The sequence below is a fragment of the Aquarana catesbeiana genome, linkage group LG05 (genome assembly GCF_042186555.1).
Source record: "Aquarana catesbeiana isolate 2022-GZ linkage group LG05, ASM4218655v1, whole genome shotgun sequence".
Classification (NCBI taxonomy): domain Eukaryota; kingdom Metazoa; phylum Chordata; class Amphibia; order Anura; family Ranidae; genus Aquarana; species Aquarana catesbeiana.
Genome location: NC_133328.1, coordinates 133,309,451 through 133,331,602, shown reverse-complemented (window position 1 = coordinate 133,331,602; position 22,152 = coordinate 133,309,451). Strand labels below are relative to the sequence as shown.

Below are 22,152 nucleotides of genomic sequence, written 5' to 3'. Positions count from 1 at the left end.
CTACTAGACTCTGGTTTGGACAGATTTAAGTGTGTTATTGTTAAGATTTACAGACCTACAATATAAAACGCCAAATTTCCATGCAAAATAATTGTACCGCTTTCAGCACCTAAAATCCGAAAGAATCATACCGCCAGGGAGGTTAATGCATAGAATGCATTAAAGGCGTTGTAAAGGCAGAAGGTTTTTTTATCTTAATATATTCTATACATTGGGATAAAAAGCCTTCTGTGTGCAGCAGCCCCCCTTCAGCCCCTCTAACACTTACCTGAGATCTCTCTCTGTCCAGCAATGTCCCTGAGTGTCTCAGCCATCCGAAATTCTCCTTCCTGATTGGCTGAGACACAGCAGCGGTGCCATTGGCTGTTGCAGCTGTCAATCAAAGCCAATCAGGGGAGAGAGGGGGCAGGGCTGGGTCGGGGCTCCATGTCTGAATGGACACAGGGAGCTGTGACTCAGCTCGGGTGTCCCCATAGCAAGCTGCTTGCTGTGGGGGCACTGAACAGGAGGGAAGGGCCAGGAGCACAGAAGAGGCACCCTAGAATAGAAGGATCTGGGTTGCTCTTTGCAAAGCCACTGCATCAGAGCAGGTAAGTATAACATGCTTGTTATTTTTATGGGGGAAAATACAAGACTTTACAATCACTTTAAGATAAAAAACCTTCTGCCTTTACAATCACTTTAAGGTCAAAGTTTAAACTACAGATTTTGCACCTTCCCTTTCTCTCTTCATTTTTTTTTCTCTAATTTCACTATCTATTTCTGTAGAAAAAAAGATTATCAGCTAATAAATTATTTTTACTGTTTAACCCTTATTTGAGTTAACCATGTATTTCCATAATGACTACATTTGCATAATAGGAATTATCATTTCTTTTAAGACCATAGAAATAATAACTTTAAATTACTCTTGAACGTATGTGCATATACTGTATATTTGATTTTGAGTTATTTTCTTTTTGTGTGGCAAGTACATTCTCAATTCAAATTACCAGCAAATATAAACAAATCTAAAATAAGGCGACTAATTAAAAATACTGTACTACACACACACACAAGTTTCTGTAATGCTAATATGTTCTCAGAAGTTGAGCACTAGTTCCAGATGAGTAATAAATTAAACAACAGGTTCAGATGAGTAATTCTACAGAAAACTCAAGGAAAGACTGTACCCATCAAACTAGGGTGTTGGGGATCCACTGATAGAGTAGAGGGAAGTCCTAGCTTCTTGTAGATAAAGTGGTCATGTTTATACTGTATATTGGCATCACTGCCAATTCTATACCTCTGCTCAGCGTAGAAGAGCTTATTGCTGTTTTATTTAATCAGCTGTTTGACAGAAACCCAAGGATCACATGTCAACACAAAAAATAATTGCTACAGATGCCAAAGTAACAGTCCAGGCTTTATTTGGTTGTTTTATGTAGGCAGTTTGTTCCTGGAGCATGAATCCTACTAACATTTGTATGTATCTTTACTTTAGCCTGAATAGTTGGGGTTTATATCAGAATGGACTTGAGGAAGTTATTTATGGAAGCCTTAATTGGCATGTCCAGTGGCATTAATCTTTATTAACCTACCTTCAATGTAAAAACAATGGATTAATCATATATTTAAACATTTCAAGCAATCGTGTATTCAACATTTCAAACAATCTTTTACCTGTCTGTAGGTTTAAAATTCATGCACTGACAGTTATTGCAATTGCTGGGTTTACCAAGGGGGTCATTTGCATATGCAAAGCCTAGGCAGATTCTAATCGATACCTAATTTTATTTTTCTGCAATATGTTCACACATAATTACAGCATGGTCGTGCACATGTCCTGTATATTACTTTTTTGTCTGACTCTGGAGCACATCTTGCCATTTGGTTACAGCTATGACAGTGTACGGTTGTTCCCATTCACAGCCAAAGCTCCCATCTAGTTCTGGATGCTGCCATTACCTGACTCCCAGAAGCCGTTCTAGTTATATGGTTGACTGGTCATTGTGTGGGATGCCCTCTACTCTGGCTTAGAACTATTGCTTCCCCTAGCAGTGAGCCTGCAACTGGGCTGCAACTGCTTCCAGCACTTGGTGGTGGTCATGCATTTTGGTCATGCTGACAGTTTAATTTTAAACTAAACAGCATTATATATTGCAAATGTCAAAAAGAACATATTTTGACTACACATTTTGCTATGTCATTTGTCATACTACTGCTTGAACACTGCCATTTCATTAGGTCAACCATACAGTACTGTTAGAACATGTGTAATAATGTGTTTGCTAGTGACTTATCTTATTCTTTATTTTGTCTTGTTAAGAAAGGAAGAAATTGTAGGACTGCCAGGTTATTCAATAAGGTATTGATAATATACAGCGTGTAGTACCCATATCAACCAATTTGTTTTTATTTTAATGTAGTCATAATTATTTGCCGTGGGAAGCTGTACTTTGTACATTAATCTTTGTCTCACCATTGAAGCACCAATGGATAATATTTGCAGCCAGTTTCTTGTTGTGTACATTATAAGGAGGGGAAAATACTGTTCTAAATGGTGACAACAATGAGCTTAGCTTATCTTCATCTAAATAGGCTCTATACAACCTATGGCTCACCCGCTATTGCATATTCCAAGTCCCAACATACTTGAGGTAAGAAGCTTAAGAGCCACTAGTTCCCTAAGTCTCAAGTAAGTGGACTATATTTAGAAAGCTCCAGTGGTTGCTCATCTTGGCTTGGAAATAAACTGTACATGCTTAGAAAGTGTGCTACATGCTTGTGGTTTAAAGTTATGACTTTGTTGCTATATTGTAATCTATTTGTGTGCATAAACCTATTGATCGTCTGATTCTTCCAACATGTGACTTAAAAGATAAATTCACGGAAAATATTAGATATGAGAATAAAGTTTTATAGAGTGCTTTGTTGTTGAATGGCTTCCATTACTAACCTTTCTAAAAGTAAGTAACACATTTTGCATAAAAAATAAGGTATGTATTTATTGTGTCCAAAGCAATCATCACAGACTACTACTGTTGTTATTTGAATTGTGTACCCAGAATAATTTTATTTGATTATATTTTGTGGTATTATATAAAATTTTTAGTATCATACTGGCTAGTTACATACAGTCTTTCTCGAACAGCTGAATAAATGGCAAGCAACATTGTTTCTGTACTGTGCCAAATTTGAGATATTTATTATCCCCTCCACATAGGGCTTGCTCTCCGAAATATTAAGAAAGGAAGAAGATCCTAAAACAGCATCACAATCCCTACTGGTAAATCTGCGAGCAATGCAAAATTTTTTGCAGTTGCCAGAGGCTGAGAGAGACCGAATTTACCAGGATGAAAGAGAAAGAAGCCTCAATGCTGCATCCACCATGGGCCCAGCTCCTTTGATCAGCACACCCCCAGCACGTCCTCCACAGGTAATAGAAAACTTTAACTTTACTGTTTGGTTGGATGCTTGTGTGTACCAGACAGTACAGTTTTCTGTGAACAAGTAGTTTAAAAGCAATTTGTGGCCAGGCTATGTACATTATTTTTTCATATAGATTTAGCAAGCAGCAAATGAGCTTCAAAGCAAACCCTCACTGATCTCTTTAACTGCAGGCACTGTGGAATATATCCTCAAAATTCTTCACAGAACCACTTGTGTTCAGGGCCGGACTTTCCATTGGGCTTGACGGGGCTCAAGCCCATGGGACCTGGCCAATAGGGGGCCCTGCCAGCCCATTCCGAAAGCCGCCGAGAGCGGCTGAAAGCCGCCAAAAGCCGCAGAGAGCGGGCCGAGAGCCGCCGAGATACACAGGACATCCAGCTCTGTATCTCGGCGGCGACATTTTTAAACTGAAAGGCTGCAATGACAAGGCAGCGATGACACTGGAGCAAGGCTACACTGACAAGTCTGCAAATGACACTGGGGCAAGGCTACACTGACAAGGCTGCAATGACACTGACAAGGCTGCAGATGAACACTGATAAGGCTGCATTGATGAGCATTTAAATGTAAGTTTTTTTCCTTAAACTTTCCTCCTAAAAGTTTTTTCCTTAAAATTCCCTTCTAAACTTGGGGTGCATGTTATACGTCGATAAATACGGTATTTATCATTTTATCCATTTTTATTGCTTTTATTAATCGTGGACCCAGGACGAATACCAGTACAGTATCCCCCACTTATACGCTTATACATTATCTACTTTTGTGAGTAGCCATTTGGATGTTTTGTCTTGTCCAATTAAACAGAAGTTCTTTAATACTGCACCGAGTCTGGCGCACCTTGTCCTTTTCTATTTCTGTTTTATAGACCTGTGCATATGTATAGAAGGTAGGGCCCGAAAGTGACTCAAGCCCAGGGGCACCCACCACCCTAAGTCCTGCCCTGCTTGTGTTGGTTTTTCACAGTAGCTCATCTCCCTCCGTTCCCTCTTGCAGTGACTCAGATGCCTTCTAGCCTTCTAATCTCTAATGTATACATAGAGCAGGTTCTCTGGGAGAGTGAGCTGACACGTTGAGAGTACTGACCTGAAAATGTCTGATGTGAGCTTTGAGAATTAAATTTACCACAGTGCCTGAACCTACAGATGTTAGTGATGGCTTGTTTTAAAGCTGTTATTGCTTGTTAAAATGTGACTGATCATAGCCTGACTATGGGTGCACATTACATTCAAGGAAGCTAAAATAGAAGAGACAAAGGAAGCAGGGTTTTAGTAGACATTGCATGCCATACAAATTGTATTTGTACTGATTCGATATGATGAAGGTATGTCATCAACACATTCTTGTTAAAGTGTGTATATATACAGGTTAGGCTCCATGCACACTGGCTTAAAAAATGTTGCTTCTACAGGAGTTCTGCCTGTAGAAGCTACTCAATGTTACCCTATGTGACCATGCACATTAGGACGCTAAGAGGCATATTTTGAGCTCAACGTTTAGAGGCAGAAAAAAAAAACTTTCTGGTTCGCGTTTATGATTGGAGCTTACTGGCAGAAAAAATTTAAAACTCTCCTAAACTTGTCTAAACTTTATAAAAAAAATGCTCTATATGAGCACTTTTTTCTGCCAAAAGAACAGACGTTTTTTTAAGCCCAGTGTGCATGGAGCCTTAGTCTGTAAAGATACTTTGGTATCTTTATTTAGTTATCTTTAGTCTAGCATGTAGAAGTCACCTTTTGTTGATTGGACATAGTCATGTAGTCTTCTTGTCTGCATATCTGATTACCCTATCCTGCCAACAACAGCAGTGTTGCATGGAGCAGCAGTAAGTCTCTGATTTACCCCCCAACCTGTACAGACACCACCAAGTGGAAGAATTGATTGGTTGCAATGCATTTTCTTGACTGATTACTATTGTTTCCCCCAAGTTAAAGCTGAGCTTTAAGTAGATATAAAAAAAACACAAATTAATGAAGGGCTGTAACTATTAAAGCTGTAGTAAAGTTTCAAAATAATGTCATAATGTGCTGGTATGCATTGTCTTCCTTATGAGTTCATGGGCTGCGGCCGCTTGAATAGCCAAGCCATGATGATGTCACTCCCGCGCATGCATGCAGTAGTCACTGTTCATGGCACAGAGCTCTGAAGGAATGGCACGGGTATGCCGTTCTTTCAGAGAGCATGTGCTGGTGACATCACTGGAATATCTCTTAAACGGTGCATGTTTAGGAGATATTTATTTTACCTACAGGTAAGCTTTATTATAAGCTTACCTGTAGGTAAATATAGGCACAAAGAGTTTACTACCACTTTAATACATCATTAAATGTATGTTTAAATAAAAGCAGTGTCTGTACCTGAATTTGACCTGGTATTGGCTTTTTGCAGTCCCCATGCAGCATAGCTGGAATGTGAGAGGAAGAAGCAGCACAATAAGCAAATCAGTTCATGTGCTGGCAAGAAGCATGCTGATATGATAAGAAAGCAGACATGGACAGAGAGATAAGCTTATTCATGTGCTGCTTCTAATTTTACTTTCCAGTCACAGGCTGGAATCCAGGATAACCTGGGCTCAGAGGAAATGGGTTGAATGATACTTAGACTGTAAGCTCTTATGAGCAGGGCCCTCTTAACCCTCTTGTATTTTTTGTATTGTAACTGTACTTGTCTCCCTTTTATATTGTAAAGCGCTGCATAAACTGTTGTTGTTATATAAATCCTGTATAGTAATAATAATAATAATAATAATAATAATACCAGCCACCAAACTGCATACTTGGCTAATATGCAAGTTTATAGAAAGATCACTGTATAAAGGAATCTTGTGTATGTTGGTACCTTTTGGGTTGTAGTGGATTTATATATAAATGGAAATAAAAATTTCACTGCTCTGTAGGCAGATAGTATAGTGTATTATTTTGACAAGCCTTGCCATAGCAGTTCATAGCAGTCACAAGGCAGCCCTAGTTTTGTGTTTAAAACTATAAAAGTGTGTTAATTATTATAAGGGTTAATCATTTGATGTATCTGGAAAAAACATTTGTTGGTTTTCCGATACTGTGAAGATGATTTCCCCACACTGAATCCCCCCTTTATTGTTTTAACAACATGAAGGGCACAGTGTTATTGTCGTGTATCTGGAAAGGGCCAGTGGCTCTTGCCTTGCGGTTGTACTTATGTGCTTTAAAACAGACCGTTCCTGGAAAATATTGCTTGGACTTCTATCCAATATTCCAATTCAATGTACACAATTAAACCGATGAGTTCATCAGAGACAAAAGCTTCTTTTCTTGATATGCAGCAGAGTTTACAGCTAATGATTATCAAATGTCTTCCAGGAGTAATAAATAACGCAGGTTGGCGATGGTGGATAGGAGGAAGCTGCTACATTTATGCACTAATGTATTGCAAGAAAGAAAGCAAATTTCCTTATTGAAAGGGAACATAGTGTGCTAATGTCTTAGTCTACTATTAATGGAGTTTAGCCTGAAGTCCAGTGAAGGATCTTTTTAGAGATAAGGGGATAAAATGGACTCTGGACCATAAAAAGTGATCTCCCTCTAGAACTGCAGTGATTTAATAATTAGGGTTGCCTTGGGCTTCACTGAATCATAGCATTGTGTTTCTGTGTCTCAGTAACTAAGAAGATTACTAATATAATTTAAAATGTATAATAGTATTACCGATGCCCCGTGCTGTATTACTCTTTGCTATAACAATGATTGAAAATTGGGAGGTTTGTTTAGTTTAGCCATTTGCAACTTTTGCAAGCTACAACAGAGCACACATGCCATTGATGATTGGAAGCTGAGCTAATGCTTTATTTTAATAAGCAATTATACTAGTCTGATTTTTGTCAGGGCAGTAAGAACTTCTAGAACTTTAGATGAAAGTTAAGAGTAAAACTGATGCACAAGTGACAGCAAAGAAGATTTTACTAACTGTAACTGCAAAGCAGATGGTTTTCACTTCATAAACCAGAGAAGTAAAGTTAATGTAATTGGCAACAGTATTTGTATTGTAGTTTACCTTTGTTCAAGTGACCGATACATCCATTGAAAATAATCATTTCGGTTGGGGTGTGTAAATTGTGTGCCTTATTCAACCGCAAGGTGTTTGAAAGCTATAGGAGCTTTTGTCCCCATTTATGTGCCATGCTGTGTACATTATTGGTCAGTGTGGCTGCTGGTACACCCTCAACAAACCTGCCTACTCTAAAGGGCTAGGCTCGTAACTGTGGCAGGGGGTGTGGGGCTGACTTGAAGTATGTAGGAGAGCTACTACACCACTCATTAGCTTTGCTAAGACCCCTTTCACACTGAGGTGCTCGAAAACTGCCCATAAAACGTTGGGCGTTCTTGCGGTGCTTTTGCAGTGCTTTTTTTAAGGTCACATGACTCATGCGCTTTTGAGGCACTTTTGAAGAGCTTCCTTTCCATTTCAATGGACAGGGGCTTTTTTTGAGGTGCTTTTTTAAGCGCTCCAAACATGCTCCCAAGATGCTGCTTGCAGGACTTTTTCCACCACCCCGCTAGCGCACTGCCCCAGTGTGAAAGAATCTATTGATATTAATAAGAAGCAGTTTTCAGGAGATTTTCAGGCGCTTTTTTTAGCGTGAAAGTGCCTGAAAAGCACTTCAATGTGAAAGGGGTCTAAATATAACAGCCAAGATGTGTGCAGTAGTGTTGTGCAGGTCAAGTGAATAGGGGTTTAAGAGCAACTGTACCTTACTAACTTCTTGCAGATTAAAATGAAGGAAAACAACGTTCAGTATATTTGGGAATCTGAATATACTGTAAAGTATAACAGTTGCAGGTACAGTCCATTTTTAGGCTGTTTTCACACTTATGCGAAACCTGCATCCAGTTCGCACAGCAGATTATGACCGGCTCTCTATGGAGCCAGTTCACACATCTCCACAGCAGCTCTGGTGCGAATTGCACAGAGACCTGTGCATCTTTTGCTCTATTCTGGGTCCTAATTCAGCCAAAAATTCGGGCTGAAATCAGACCTGAAACGATGAATGGAGACGCACCGGATTCCTGCTATAAGCCGCTGCATGTTCTAGTGTGAACCCAACCTCAAAGTTGGTTGTATATTACAATATACTTATAAAAGTTGTCTCTGTCAGTGGTATATGATTCCTTTTCTATGGCAACTATTTGACTATATAATCTTTGCTGCACAGGGTGTGGAAAATCATCCTTTCTTCTAGGCTAATTGTATGGACACTGGATAGATGAGTAATCATTAAAGGGACAAGGAGGCCCTGAGCACTAGTCAGGCACAGGATGAAGCCTACAACAACATTCACAACCACACATGTAAACATGTTAATGCCTTGTTCTATAGCCATAGTGATACTTTGGCTTGGTGGCTTTTAATAGCATTCCAGGTTTTGTTTACATGAATTGTATTTTTTATTTGTTTAATCATTAATATAGCTTTTATTAGTTTTCTCTACTACTGCTTTAGACTGTTTCTGTGATGTTTTTACAATTTTTCTTTTAAAAAAGACCCATAGACTTATCATACGTGATAAAGTAGCCACTGGTCCTTAGAGTAAGCATTCTCAGAATAAGATCCTCAAAATCTGGATGCTCTAATATGCAAAAAACAATCATAACTAATATATAAAAGGTCATAAAAGTAAATCTTATCCACATAAATGGAAATATGTATGTACCTTTTTAAGGTGCCTTTAAAAAGCATAAAGTGCACATGGCCAACAGAAATTCATATATGGCAAATAAAGTGCCTTCCTGCAGAATCACAAGTCTACATAATTATTAAAAATCACAATTACGTGACAAATACTGAATCCACATGCTCCCATATTGGATCTTGACATTATTTTTGCAACATCACTTTTTGGTTGATGAAACACGGCATGAACTTTATGATTTATTTACTTATTGGTATCATTCGGTTATTGTCCAGTAAATTTTTTATATCTGAATATAAGATACATTATATAATCACAAATGCAAAAAATAGGTGTACTGTCACTTTAGGTAAAAAAATAAAAGATCATAAAGTGCAAATAATATCCCATCCTCATGAATTGATAGGTGTATTTACCTTTAAGGTGCCATTAGAAATCATAAAATGCACATGTACAACATATTGAAGTGCCTTTGTAGAGAATCACAAATGTACATAATCATCAAAATACCTACTGGACAATAACTGAATGATACCAATAAGTAAAATCAATAAATCATAAAGTTCATATTTCATCAACCAAAAGATCAAGATCTATTATGGGAGCAAGTGGAGTCAGTATTTGTCAAGTTATTGTCCAGTTTGAATTTTGATGATTATGTAGATTTCTACATTGTAGGCTCTAACGAACAGGGCCCTCTGATCCCTCCTGTATTGAATTGTATTGTAACTGTACTGTGTGTCCCCTTGTTTTAAAGCGCTGCGCAAACTGTTGGCGCTATATAAATTCTGAATAATAATAATAATTTTTGATTCTGTACAAAGGCACTTTGTCATTTATTAATTTTTGTTGAACATGTGCACTTTATGATTTTTAATGGCACCCTAAAGGTACATACACCTATCAATTCATGTGGATTGGATATTATTTGCACCGTATGATCTTTTATTTTTGACCTAAAGTGAGAGTGAGTGCACCTATTTTTTGTATTTGTGGTTATATACTGTATCTTGTATTCAGATATTAGAGTGTTGCTGCAGTATTGCTGCTAGTAGTGTTGCTGCTAGACTAATACACCTCACTAATCGATCCGTGACTGCTGCCCCTCTCTGCCAATCCCTTCACTGGCTTCCCCTACTCCACCGTATAAAATTCAAAATGCTAACCACAACCCCTGCTACATCACCAACCTCATCTTCAGATATCGCCCAAATCATCCCCTCCGCTCCTCCCAGGACCTTCTGCTCTCTAGCTCCTTCGTTACCTCCTCTCATGCTCGTCTTCAGGACTTCTCCAGAGCCTCTCCCATCCTCTGGATTTCCTTGACCCGGTATAGCCGATCAACCCCTAACCTGTCCACCTTTAGGAGATCCCTAAAGCCTATCCCACACCCACCTAACAACTGTCCCCAAGCCACCCCCATCAAATGATTCCTTGCATCTATTATCTTTTGTACCACCACCCCCTCCCTTTAGAATGTAAGCTCTATGAGCAGGGCCCTCCTGTCCCTTCTGTATTGAACTGTACTGTAATTGTGCTGCCCCCCCTCTACATTGTAAAGCACTGCGTAAACTGTTAGCACTATATAAATTGTGTATAATAATAATAATACTAATATGAAATTTTACACAAAGCGCAGGATTATTTTATATTTAATTATAGCTAACATGGTCGTCCTTTGGCTCCATCTCCTTCTATCCTCTATTCTTACCTTTTTGGTAAGTAGTTTGTCCACTTACAGGAAGATGCAGGAAGTTTGAAGAGACAGGCCAGTGCCTTTTTTAAGGTTGTTTTGGAGGAGCAACCTGCTGTAATAACCTTGTCCACTTTTTCAGGAGCCAAACAGGTTTGCTATAATGTGGAAATTATTCAGTAAAATCAATTTTGTAACTAGCATTTCTAATTTGCAAAGACATTTCTGGTTTTATGCCAGAATTTCATTGATGAATCACATACCCTAAGCATGGCATAATCTGTGTTTACTTTTGTGAACTGGAGAAGCAAAATATAACAAAATGTGGCGAAACAAAAAGCATTTATTTTAACAGATACCTGTAAATTGGTTCCATAATTCTAAATGTATTGGATTCTGACCAAACTCTCCCCTAAATATGCTTGGCTGGGAGCTTAGAATTCCAGCTCCTCCAGGGGCAAGCTCTGACTTAAATGGTTCAGGTGTTCTCTATAAAGTGAGCGGAATGTGTCAGCACTATAATAAATGCAGTAATATAGTATTGCCAACTGCTTTGTGGGTTAAGGCTGTTTTTTAATAATATCTGAAATCTCAAACTGGGGAGATGCTGAAGGGAGACTGTTTGTAGGTAGTAAGATAACTTACCTCCAACAATCAACATCACACATAAAATGTCTTTTATTTGGATTAGGTTTATCATTTATTTCATAAACCAGCAAAAACCCTTTTTTTCCAGTAAGGTTGTACACAGAGACTTTCCATTGTGAGAAACAAAGTAATGGCAACAAGCGGTGAAACAGTCAGAAGAATGAAAGATGATTGCTGATTGGCTGGTGTTTGTCACATCACTCTTGTGCATTACTTCTCGTCCTTTTTAAAATAGCAAAAAAAAAAAAAAAAAAGAAATAGCAGAATGGAATATGTAACACAATATATGCAGCGCATTGATATTGGACACTATTGAAAAAAATGCATGCAACTGTTAATCTTGCATAACATTATTTTTCCTGCCAATTGCCTCAAAACAAGTACAAAAGATTTATAAATTGCTTTAACCATTTTTCATTCTTTTCATGTTGATCCAAAAAACAGGTATCCAGTCTGTTTCAAGTCTGATAAATAAAAAAAAAAAAATGGCAACAATTATTATTGCACACCATAACAAATGCTTGAAACATAAAAGTAAGCGGGGGGGGGTTTAAAAAATAAATATTTTAGGAAAATCCCTTTGAACCTCAGAGGTTGTCATCACAATACTAAAATGCTGAACTTTTATTTCAAGCACAGTTAACTGAGCTTATTTAAAATGAGCCTTGACACAAACAAACTTATCCTTCAGATAGTGCAAAACAAGTCAGTTGTGAATGATATATCACTTAGGGGTCTATTTAAAAAAAAATTACTTTGTGCATCGGCATCTACACAACAGTCGCAAATAGTATGCTTTCAATTATTTTAATGTGTATAATTTCTTTATGATATTTAAGTTCTCTTTCACAGTGTGAATATACAGTAACATTCCCTAATGCCCTAAAACAGTGACTCTTCAGTGTAGTTGAGCATCATGGGAAATGTAGTTCCAAAACATCTGGGGTGCCAAGGTTTGCCATCACTGCCCTAAGAACATTCAGTTCTAAGAGAAAATATAGAATATTCAACTAGAAGAAAAAACAACATTCAACCAAAAATTAACTTAAAACAATAGCCTAAGAACATTAAACCAGAACAGAAAATGCCTATAAACATTACATTTTGCCCTGTTCGCATAACAGAAACAACTTCAAAAATTGTAAGCAGAAATCCTAAAACTAATGAGAAAACACTGATTATTTTGCACAGAATAAATGTTCATGCAGTCTTGCTAGATGGATAGCTGTGCATTTTTTTTTTCTTTTATAAATAGACCCCTTAAATTAAGTATCCTGTAGCTGCTCTTAGCCTAGGCCCAGTCTGATATCCACTCTGTAGCAAGGAAGCCAGCGTACTATTGGAGGTGCAAGCTCACACTTAGCAGACCTTCATGTTCCTAGGACAGGGCGCCTGATGACACCATTAAAAGCTATCTGCACGTTTAGCAACATGATACACCTGTATATAACAAGTAAAATGTTGCTAAACACCCCAACTTTAATCCCAGAAAAAAATTACAGCAGGTGGGGATTCCTCTCCCCTGTAGCCGCTGTCAATTTAAAGATATCTTCTGCTGTGTGGGGCTCCACCTGCACAGCCACGTCATTCATTCACAGAGATCTGTGAATGAATAAACTAGAAGTCCTGTCTGCCACCATGGCAAACAGAGCTGTAGTTCTGAATAGGCTATATGTATGCACTCAATAGCCCATTCACACTTCCTGCAGCCCAGTAATAGAAACACAGAGCTGTAGGAAGTGTCTGCAGGAGCCAGACATTGTACAACTGATCACGGGAGCAGACTCCTGTAGAAAAAAATAGTAACTGCACATCATTTGTGAATGTAGCTTTTATTGCAATGCAGAGATCAGTGTACAGTGGAAGCTCGGATTGCAAGTAACGTGGTTAATGAGCGTTTCGCAATACGAGCTATTATTTTTTAAAAATCCTGACATGTTTGCGAGTATTGTCTCGCAAAATAAAGCAGGATTCAAGCCTCTGCAGTGTGCAGTACCGCATTTGGCCAGAGGTGCAGGGGTGCCAGTGACACTCGGAGCTGTTCGGAGCCGTTCGGAAATACTCGGAAACACTCGGAAATACGCCATCCCCGAGTGTTTCCGAGCCTTTCCGAGGGTTTCCAAATGCATCTGAGCGGTCTCTGAGTATTTCCGGGTCTCTCCGGCGCCCCCCCCCCCACCTCTGGCCACATGTGGTATTGCATGCAATAGAAGTCAATGTGGAACAAATTATCTTCCTTTCCATTAACTTCTATGGGGAAACTCGATTTGATATGCGAGTGCTTTGGATTACAAGTATTCTCCTGGAACGGATTATGCTCGCAATCCAAGGTTCCACTGTATTAGGTTTATTTGACCTTTAGAGCAGAATAATATACCCTGTGAGACAGAAGCATTCAGAGTTTTAAACAATGAAGAGTAAATTCTAGTTAGATAGTCAACTAATGTATACATTATACATTTTAAATTTTTTTTTAATTCAACCAGCAGGTTGAATAACACAAAAAAAAGTGCAGATTTCCCCCATCATCACATTCAAGGGTAGATGGAGGAATCGCCCCCTCTGTGCTATTCCCGGCAGCACTGATCGTTCATAAAAAACAGGGTGGTTGTACAGAAGTTAATTGATTGATGTCTATACAACCTGGGTGCCCATACATAAATCTAAATTTTGTCCCTGCTGGACCGGCCAAATTTCGATCCATGTATGGCCGGCTTCAGTATGTGTAAATTAACAGAGTTTAACATAGTCTAATTCCTCCCTTGTTGTAAGTCTTGGCTAAATGCACTCCAAACACAGCTGACACCGTTAGTGCTTTTGAGAAATTACTATATCAGCTACCTGCTTTGCTATGTTCTGAAAAACTATCTCTGAAAGTGGGATCATTTGGATTTGACAAATTACATCTGTGAAGGCTGTTAAAGACCCTTCCCAGTTTACCCAATATCTTATGCTCCTCAGTCAAAAGTACATGCACTGTAAATACAAATAAATCACAGGGATTTTTTAAATTTCTATTTTTGTTATTTAAATTAGGGCTTATTGCTTTTGTTGACTAAAGCTAAATCTGTTAAATGGTGACTCCATCAACAACACATACATTAAATAGCTAAAAATTGGTAGACACCAAATCGTTACACCAATCTATGTGACCAAAGTATTTGGTCACCCCTCTAAATGATTGAGTTCAAATGTTTCCAGTAAAGGGTACTTATAATGCAATACTTTAACATTTACTAAAACTGGAGCACTCCGAATCGGGCGAAGCCGTGCATGGTAGCCAATCAGATTCTAACTTAAGCTTGTTCAATTAAACTTTGACAATAAAACCTGTTGGCCAATTGGTTTATCTGCAGAGCTGCACCAGATTTTGCCTGTTCCAATTTTAGTAAATCCCCCCCCCCCCGTGTGCTTTCAGTGTGGGGAAACTCAAGTGACCAGAACGGAGCCCTGACTTCAACCCTACCAAACTCTTTTTTTAGGTTCATTATAATGCAGGTTATGAGTCAGATCTCCTCATCCAGCATGAGTACCTGAGCTTACAAATACTTTTTTGCTGAATGTGTACAAGCTTCCATAGACACGCTCAGACATGTTATAGGGAAGTGGACTAAAAGAAACCAAAAAGCCCCCTCTTTTTTTAGGTTCATTAGAATGCAGGTTATGAGCCAGATCTCCTCATCCAGCATGCGTACCTAAGCTTACAAATACTCTTTTGCTGAATGTGTACAAGTTTCCATAGACTTGCTCAGACATGTTATGGGGAAGTGGACTAAAAGAAACCAAAAAGCCCCCACTTAATTAATGAGGTATTTAGAGGTCCAATTTCCATCACAAATCTAAAAAGTATGGAGTTTTTTCTTATTTTTTTATTCTTCATTTTAGGATAGTGAGCATAACCACACAGACTATTCCTTTCTGCCCCTGTGGCTGACCTCACATCAAGAACTGCTGGCTTATAATACAGATACAGCCTAATATAAGAGCCTTTTCTCCCAAACTGCATATAGATGTTTGAGGCTAGTTGGCAAGTGCAGTATATGGAAACCATGGCTTCTATGGAATAAGGACCAAGAAAATGCAGCAACCAGACCTGGTATGGTGAGGTGGATTAAAAGAAACTAAAAAGCACCCAACGTAATTAGAAAACGAGTAGAGCCCTTTAAACAGGTGAAAAGATTCTTTCAGGTCTCACTTGCATCACAAATCCAAAAACTAAGGTAAATAGTCCTCTTTTTATCATTATAGACTGAGCCACACAAATTCTGGATGTGCAGTTTGCGTCTCAAATGTGTGTGAAGTACAGGATTTTGTACATTACAGGGGGAGGATTCCTCTACTGTGCACTGAGTACATAGTCCCCAGCATCACTACTCACCTGCCACTGCTCACCTTCTAATTGGTGGTTAGCTTAAGGCATCCACTTTAGGGAATCATAGCAGAGATCAGGGACATGGGCTCTGTGCTGATGGCAGCTACCTACCATGGAGAGAGAAGGGGAATGGGACCCCAGGGATTCCAGGTGGTGCACTGAGAATGGCACAAGGTGCAAACATCTTAACTTGTGGCAGTGTGGATCCTGGTGACTAGCGTGGCTAAGAATGCTGAGTGACCTCATCGGCTTGTAACAGTCACGTATATCCCAGTTGGTCATCCATGCCTTCCCTCTGTGTTCTCTACTTTCATCAAACCCTCTATTGTCTGTGCCATCATACCAAATAGTGTGCCTGCACTTTGCCTGCTATCCAAATCATACTCTGAAATGTGCCAGCTTGTCATACATGATCCTTGCACTGTCTTCTATCACATATCCTGTACTAAGCCAAATGACTGTACACTGTACCCTATAACTTTATCATACCCTGTACTGTGCCAGCTTACCATACAGTGTACCTGTATTGTTCTCTACCCTCATAATACCCTGTGCTGTTCTAGTACTGTGCCCGTCACCTTACCTACACCATGTACTGTGCCAACTTACCTTAAATAATACCTTTAATGTGCCCTCTACCTTCATCATACTCTATCTTCAACTAGCTTCTCATACACTGTACATGGATGTTGTGTAGAAGGGAGGCAGCTGTCCAGGAGGGAAGTAACAGCATAGGGGTGATTTGTAAGAGTAGGTGGTGGTATAGGAATGATGTATGGGAGAGAGGCGGTGGTACAGGATTGCAGTGTAGGAGATAAGCTGTAGTATAGGGATCATGTGTAGAAGGGGGGCAGGGGTACAGGGGAGACACTGTGATGGGGGGCATGTCAAGTAGGCTGTGAGTTCTAATGGCAGCCATGCCATCCATCAACACAAAACAGAATAAATCCTTTATTTTTTTAGATTTGTGAGACCTGCATATACAGTGGGGACGGAAAGTATTCAGACCCCCTTACATTTTTCACTCTTTGTTATATTGCAGCCATTTGCTAAAATCATTTAAGTTCATTTTTTTTCCTCATTAATGTACACACAGCTCCCAATATTGACAGAAAAACACAGAATTGTTGACATTTTTGCAGATTTATTAAAAAAGAAAAACTGAAATATCACATGGTCCTAAGTATTCAGACCCTTTGCTTTGACACTCATATATTTAACTTAGGTGCTGTCCATTTCTTCTGATCATCCTTGAGATAGTTCTACACCTTCATTTGAGTCCAGCTGTGTTTGATTATACTGATTGGACTTTATTAGGAAAGCCACACACCTATCTATATAAGACCTTACAGCTCACAGTGCATGTCAGAGCAAATGAGAATCTTGAGGTCAAAGGAACTGCCTGAAGAGCTCAGAGACAGAATTGTGGCAAGGCACAGATCTGGCCAAGGTTACAAAAAAAATTCTGCTGCACTTAAGGTTCCTAAGAGCACAGTGGCCTCCATAATCCTTAAATGGAAGACGTTTGGGACGACCAGAACTCTTCCTAGAGCTGGCCGTCCGGCTAAACTGAGCTATCAGGGGAGAAGAGCCTTGGTGAGAGAGGTAAAGAAGAACCCAAAGATCACTGTGGCTGAGCTCCAGAGATGCAGTCAGGAGATGGGAGAAAGTCAACCATCACTGCAGCCCTCCACCAGTCGGGGCTTTATGGCAGAGTGGCCCGACGGAAGCCTCTCCTCAGTGCAAGACACATGAAAGCCTGCATGGAGTTTGCTAAAAAAACACCTGAAGGACTCCAAGATGGTGAGAAATAAGATTCTCTGGTCTGATGAGACCCAGATAGAACTTTTTGGCCTTAATTCTAAGCGATATGTGTGGAGAAAACCAGGCACTGCTCATCACCTGTCCAATACAGTCCCAACAGTGAAGCATGGTGGTGGCAGCATCATGCTGTGGGGGTGTTTTTCAGCTGCAGGGACAGGATGACTGGTTGCAATCGAGGGAAAGATTAATGCGGCCAAGTACAGGGATATCCTGGATGAAAACCTTCTCCAGAGTACTCAGGACCTCAGATTGGGACGAAGGTTTACCTTCCAAAAAGACAATGACCCTAAGCACACAGCTAATATAATGAAGGAGTGGCTTCACAACAACTCCGTGACTGTTCTTGAATGGCCCAGCCAGAGCCCTGACTTAAACCCAATTGAGCATCTCTGGGGAGACCTAAAAATGGCTGTCCACCAACATTTACCATCCAACCTGACAGAACTGGAGAGGATCTGCAAGGAGGAATGGCAGAGGATCCCCAAATCCAGGTGTGAAAAACTTGTTGCACCTTTCCCAAAAGGACTCATGGCTGTATTAGATCAAAAGGGTGCTTCTACTAAATACTGAGCAGAGGGTCTGAATACTTAGGACCATGTGATATTTCAGTTTTTCTTTTTTAATAAATCTGGAAAAATGTCAACAATTCTGTGTTTTTCTGTCAATATGGGGTGCTGTGTGTACATTAATGAGGAACAAAAATGAACTTAAATGATTTTAGCAAATGGCTGCAATATAACCAAGAGTGAAAAATTTAAGGGGGTCTGAATACTTTCCGTCTCCACTGTATCTTCTGTTTTAGGACAGGTTCTATTGTGTCTAATTGGGTCTTACCATTGCTTATTGGGGGCTTCAGGAGAGAGGAATCCCTCTGTCCCTACAATGTAGACTCAGAAGCAGTTTTATGAAAATGACAGCTGAAATCAAGTTGCCATGGGTTGTATTTTTCCCTGTGTATCTTTTTTCCTCTTAAATAAGCCCCTGTATGACTCTAATATAAATATTTACAATATATACACTGAAAGTGCTCATAAAGGTAAAGATTACACATGTCATGCTAGGGACAAAGTATGCAGTCTGTTAACAATTGTGACATTATGATATCTACAGATAATGTACTATGCAAAAACTTAAAGGGCAAGGTTAAACTATCAGAGAGGAAAATCTAATAAAAATAAAGAAAAGAGGAAAAACAAGATGCCATCTCACTGTTATCACAGACATAAATCATGACAGTTATGATGCATGCTATTCAAGATAAGCCGTATTTGCAAAGACAGATGGTTAAATTCTTTCCCATTAATTGCAAAAGCTTTCAGTTGTACATTTGCACAGCTCTGTGAAAATATCTGGCTTGTTGCCACGAAACTTGCTTTATGACTTAGTAATTCCTTGTTGTCACCTGACAATACACAGATTGTGTTATAATAACCTTTTACCAAAATGTGAAGTATTTGTAAAGCTACAGATGTGAATTGAACTATGGATAATGATTGCTCACACTCGCAGTTGCGACAAATGTCAATTTTGTATGAAAATCTATAAAAGAAATTCCTACTGTGTGCTTATAAATTCTGAAAATCTATCTATCTATCTATCTATCTATCTATCTATCTATCTATCTATCTATCTATCTATCTATCTATCTATCTATCTATCTATCTATCTATCTATCTATCTATCTATCTATCTATCTATCTATCTATCTACCTACCTATCTATCATTATTGTTTTCCTTCTACTATATTGCAATGTTAATAATATAGTACACAGGGCTTTTTTCTCAGACAATAGGTGCAGGAACTCCCCCTTTCTGAGTCACCCCTTTTCTCCGCCCCTACCCACCTCCCAGTACCGTCACTTTTAGACAATGTAGAACCAAGTATCATTTTGAGGTGCTAAGTAATTTGTATGGAATTTGGTAATGATATCAAGAAAAGCAGTAAAATAGATGCCCTGCAGCCAGCAACAATAAATCCCCCTAACAAAAATGGACCAACCACAACAAAATTTCCCCGCCAGCAACAATAGACTCCCGGCAGCATCAACAGATCTCCGCACAGCCAGCATTAATAGTCTGTCTGGCTGCCATTGACAATAGACCCCTCCCCCAACAGTAGATCTCTCAGCAACAATTGACCCCCCAGCAACATAAGACCCCCCCAGCAACAATAGGTCCCCCACCAGCAATAATAGACCTCCCCAGCAACAATAGACCCACCTTGCAAATATAGATCCCCAGCAGTGAGCATTAATACCCTGCAGCACACCCCAGCACCCCTTGCCATTACATACAGTCAGTCCAAGAGGTGCCGGAACTGCGTTCCCCCGCGTTCCCGCTAAAAAAAAGCCCTGATAGTACATATTGTTATAATAATATAATATAATATAATATTATACTGTAATATAGAATGTATAATAAAAGTGTGTGTGTTGACCCTTTGAAAGCTAAAGGCATAAACAAGTATGTTTCAGGTTGTTTGACCATGCATGTTCATAATTCTGAAGCTAAAACCTGTGATATACTGCTCTTTGACCCTCCCTGGCCACTGCAAGTATTTAACTGGCTGTATGGGTTTCCTGTTGCCCACCTACCCCCCGTTGCATGTAGTTGTCCCTCCTGGCAGTTCATTCTACAGTTAGGAGGATGAGCAGGTATTCTACATGCAGAAGCAAGAGGGGGCATATCAACAAATGCATCGCTGGAAATGTAACTATAATCCCTCTTCTGTTACATTATGTACTGGTGGAATTACTGCCATAGCAGCCCATGTGAGTCCCTAAAAATGGGGAGCAGTGAATTCCTCAGCGGTTAAACTCATTCATCCAGCCATATTAAGATCTTTGTCGGCACACTATGACAGCTCCCATGATTGCCACTGTCTTTAACTACTCTCTTCCCCTGCAGCTCTGACAGATAACATTATCTAATGCAGAGCCTGGCAGATACACTATATTGTCAAAAGTATTGGGACACCTCCCTTTACACGCACATGAACTTTAATGGCATCCCAGTCTTAGTCCATAGGGTTCAATATTCAGTTGGCCACCCTTTGCAGCTATAACAGCTTCAACTCATCTGGGAAGGCTGTCCACAAGGTTTAGAAGTGTGTCTATTGGAATGTTTGACCATTCTTAAAGAAGCGCATCTCTAAGGTCAGGCACTGATGTTGGACGAGAAGACTTGGCTCGCAGTCTCTGCTCTAATTCATCCCAAAGGTGCTCAAAAATTCCCATAGACACACTCCTAAACCTTGTGGCCTTGTGTGCCATTGAGAAGGTGATTAGCTACACCTGACTGAATTTACAAGTCATTTTTAGGAGGGGGTGTTCCTTTTTCCAACTCAGTAATACTGGTTTTGATTTTTTTCTTTATGACATGTTGGTGTTATATCTTTCATTTGGTAGTAAATACAGCTGGATAAAACAAAAACTGTGTCTGTCTTCATTTCAGGCTGCAGAGCAACAAAATGTGATTATTTTAAAGGGGGTGGTTCTTTTCTATACCCACTGTAAGTCCCCCAATTCAAGCTTCTGTGTCAGCTGTCAATATCATCCCAATGCTCTCTGAACCCTATTCTCAAGAGAGTCCCTTTTTGTACTGCCCATGGGCCCTTGTAAAGCGCATCCTGCTTTCCATTCCACTATTGCAAGGCATACATGCTTAGTGACAGAGTTCCTCCTTTTCCTATCAAAGCTTATTCCACTAGGTATTTTGTTCTCTCTCAGGCTTTTCAGCATCAAGCATCTGGTTACCAGATTTGTAAGGTCACTACCTGGTCCTCTGTTCACGCTTCTTCCAAGTTCTACCAAGTGGATGTTCAGGCCTTGGCTGATGCACGCTTCAGCTTCAGGTTGCTTCAAGCTGTCATCTGAGTGTTTTATTAGGGTCCCTTTAACTGTTGTTTTTTGTGGACCTGTTGGCAGTTCTGTTTGCTATGCTGTTGTCCATCCCTCCGTTTATTATTTGAGTATGTCCCATGGTCTAAGACCACAAGTTTTTTTGTCCTGTACTGTACAATTCAGATGACAGGAATTTTGACTTACTTGTAGTTTTTTTTCTTGGAGTACAGTACAAGGCACATACACTTCCCTTCTGTGACTTGATCACTTCTTATTGCTTTATAAAAAACTTGAGTCTCACTAAGTGGGCAGGGTTATATGGTGTGCTCTGGAGTGGGCCCTGCCATTTTTTGCCAATGTCCAATCACCTGCAGGTAGCTGCCTATAACCCATGGTGGAATACAAGTCCTGTATCCTGTACTGTACTCTAAGGTAAATATTTACAGGTAGGTGAAAACTCCTATTTTCTTAGTGTCACCGATATCAGTGCAATAGGTGGATGTTTTCTTAGGGAAAAAAAAACCCTCCCCCCACATACACATACTTAAAGTGACCCAGTTGCTAATTCACTAGCTTATCATATTGGCTTTAAGACCACCTTGTTAAAAAAAGTAAGATAAAAACCTTTTTGAAAGGCCTAAAACTTTGCTGTACTGCCGATCTCTGGCTACCCCTGGT

The 22,152-nt window shown here is 39.6% G+C and overlaps 1 protein-coding gene across 10 annotated transcripts in view; it reads left to right on the top strand.

Annotated features, from left to right (window-relative positions):
- SATB1 (SATB homeobox 1) overlaps positions 1-22,152 on the top strand; it is a 268,899-nt gene that overhangs the window by 196,388 nt on the left and 50,359 nt on the right. For 9 of the 10 annotated variants that reach the window (XM_073630208.1, XM_073630209.1, XM_073630205.1 and 6 more), the window contains one exon: positions 3,206-3,418. The exons of the other annotated variant lie outside the window; for it this stretch is intronic. In XM_073630208.1, the coding sequence (XP_073486309.1) occupies positions 3,206-3,418 (213 nt within the window). The remainder of the gene's footprint in view (positions 1-3,205; positions 3,419-22,152) is intronic. 10 annotated transcript variants of the gene reach the window in all.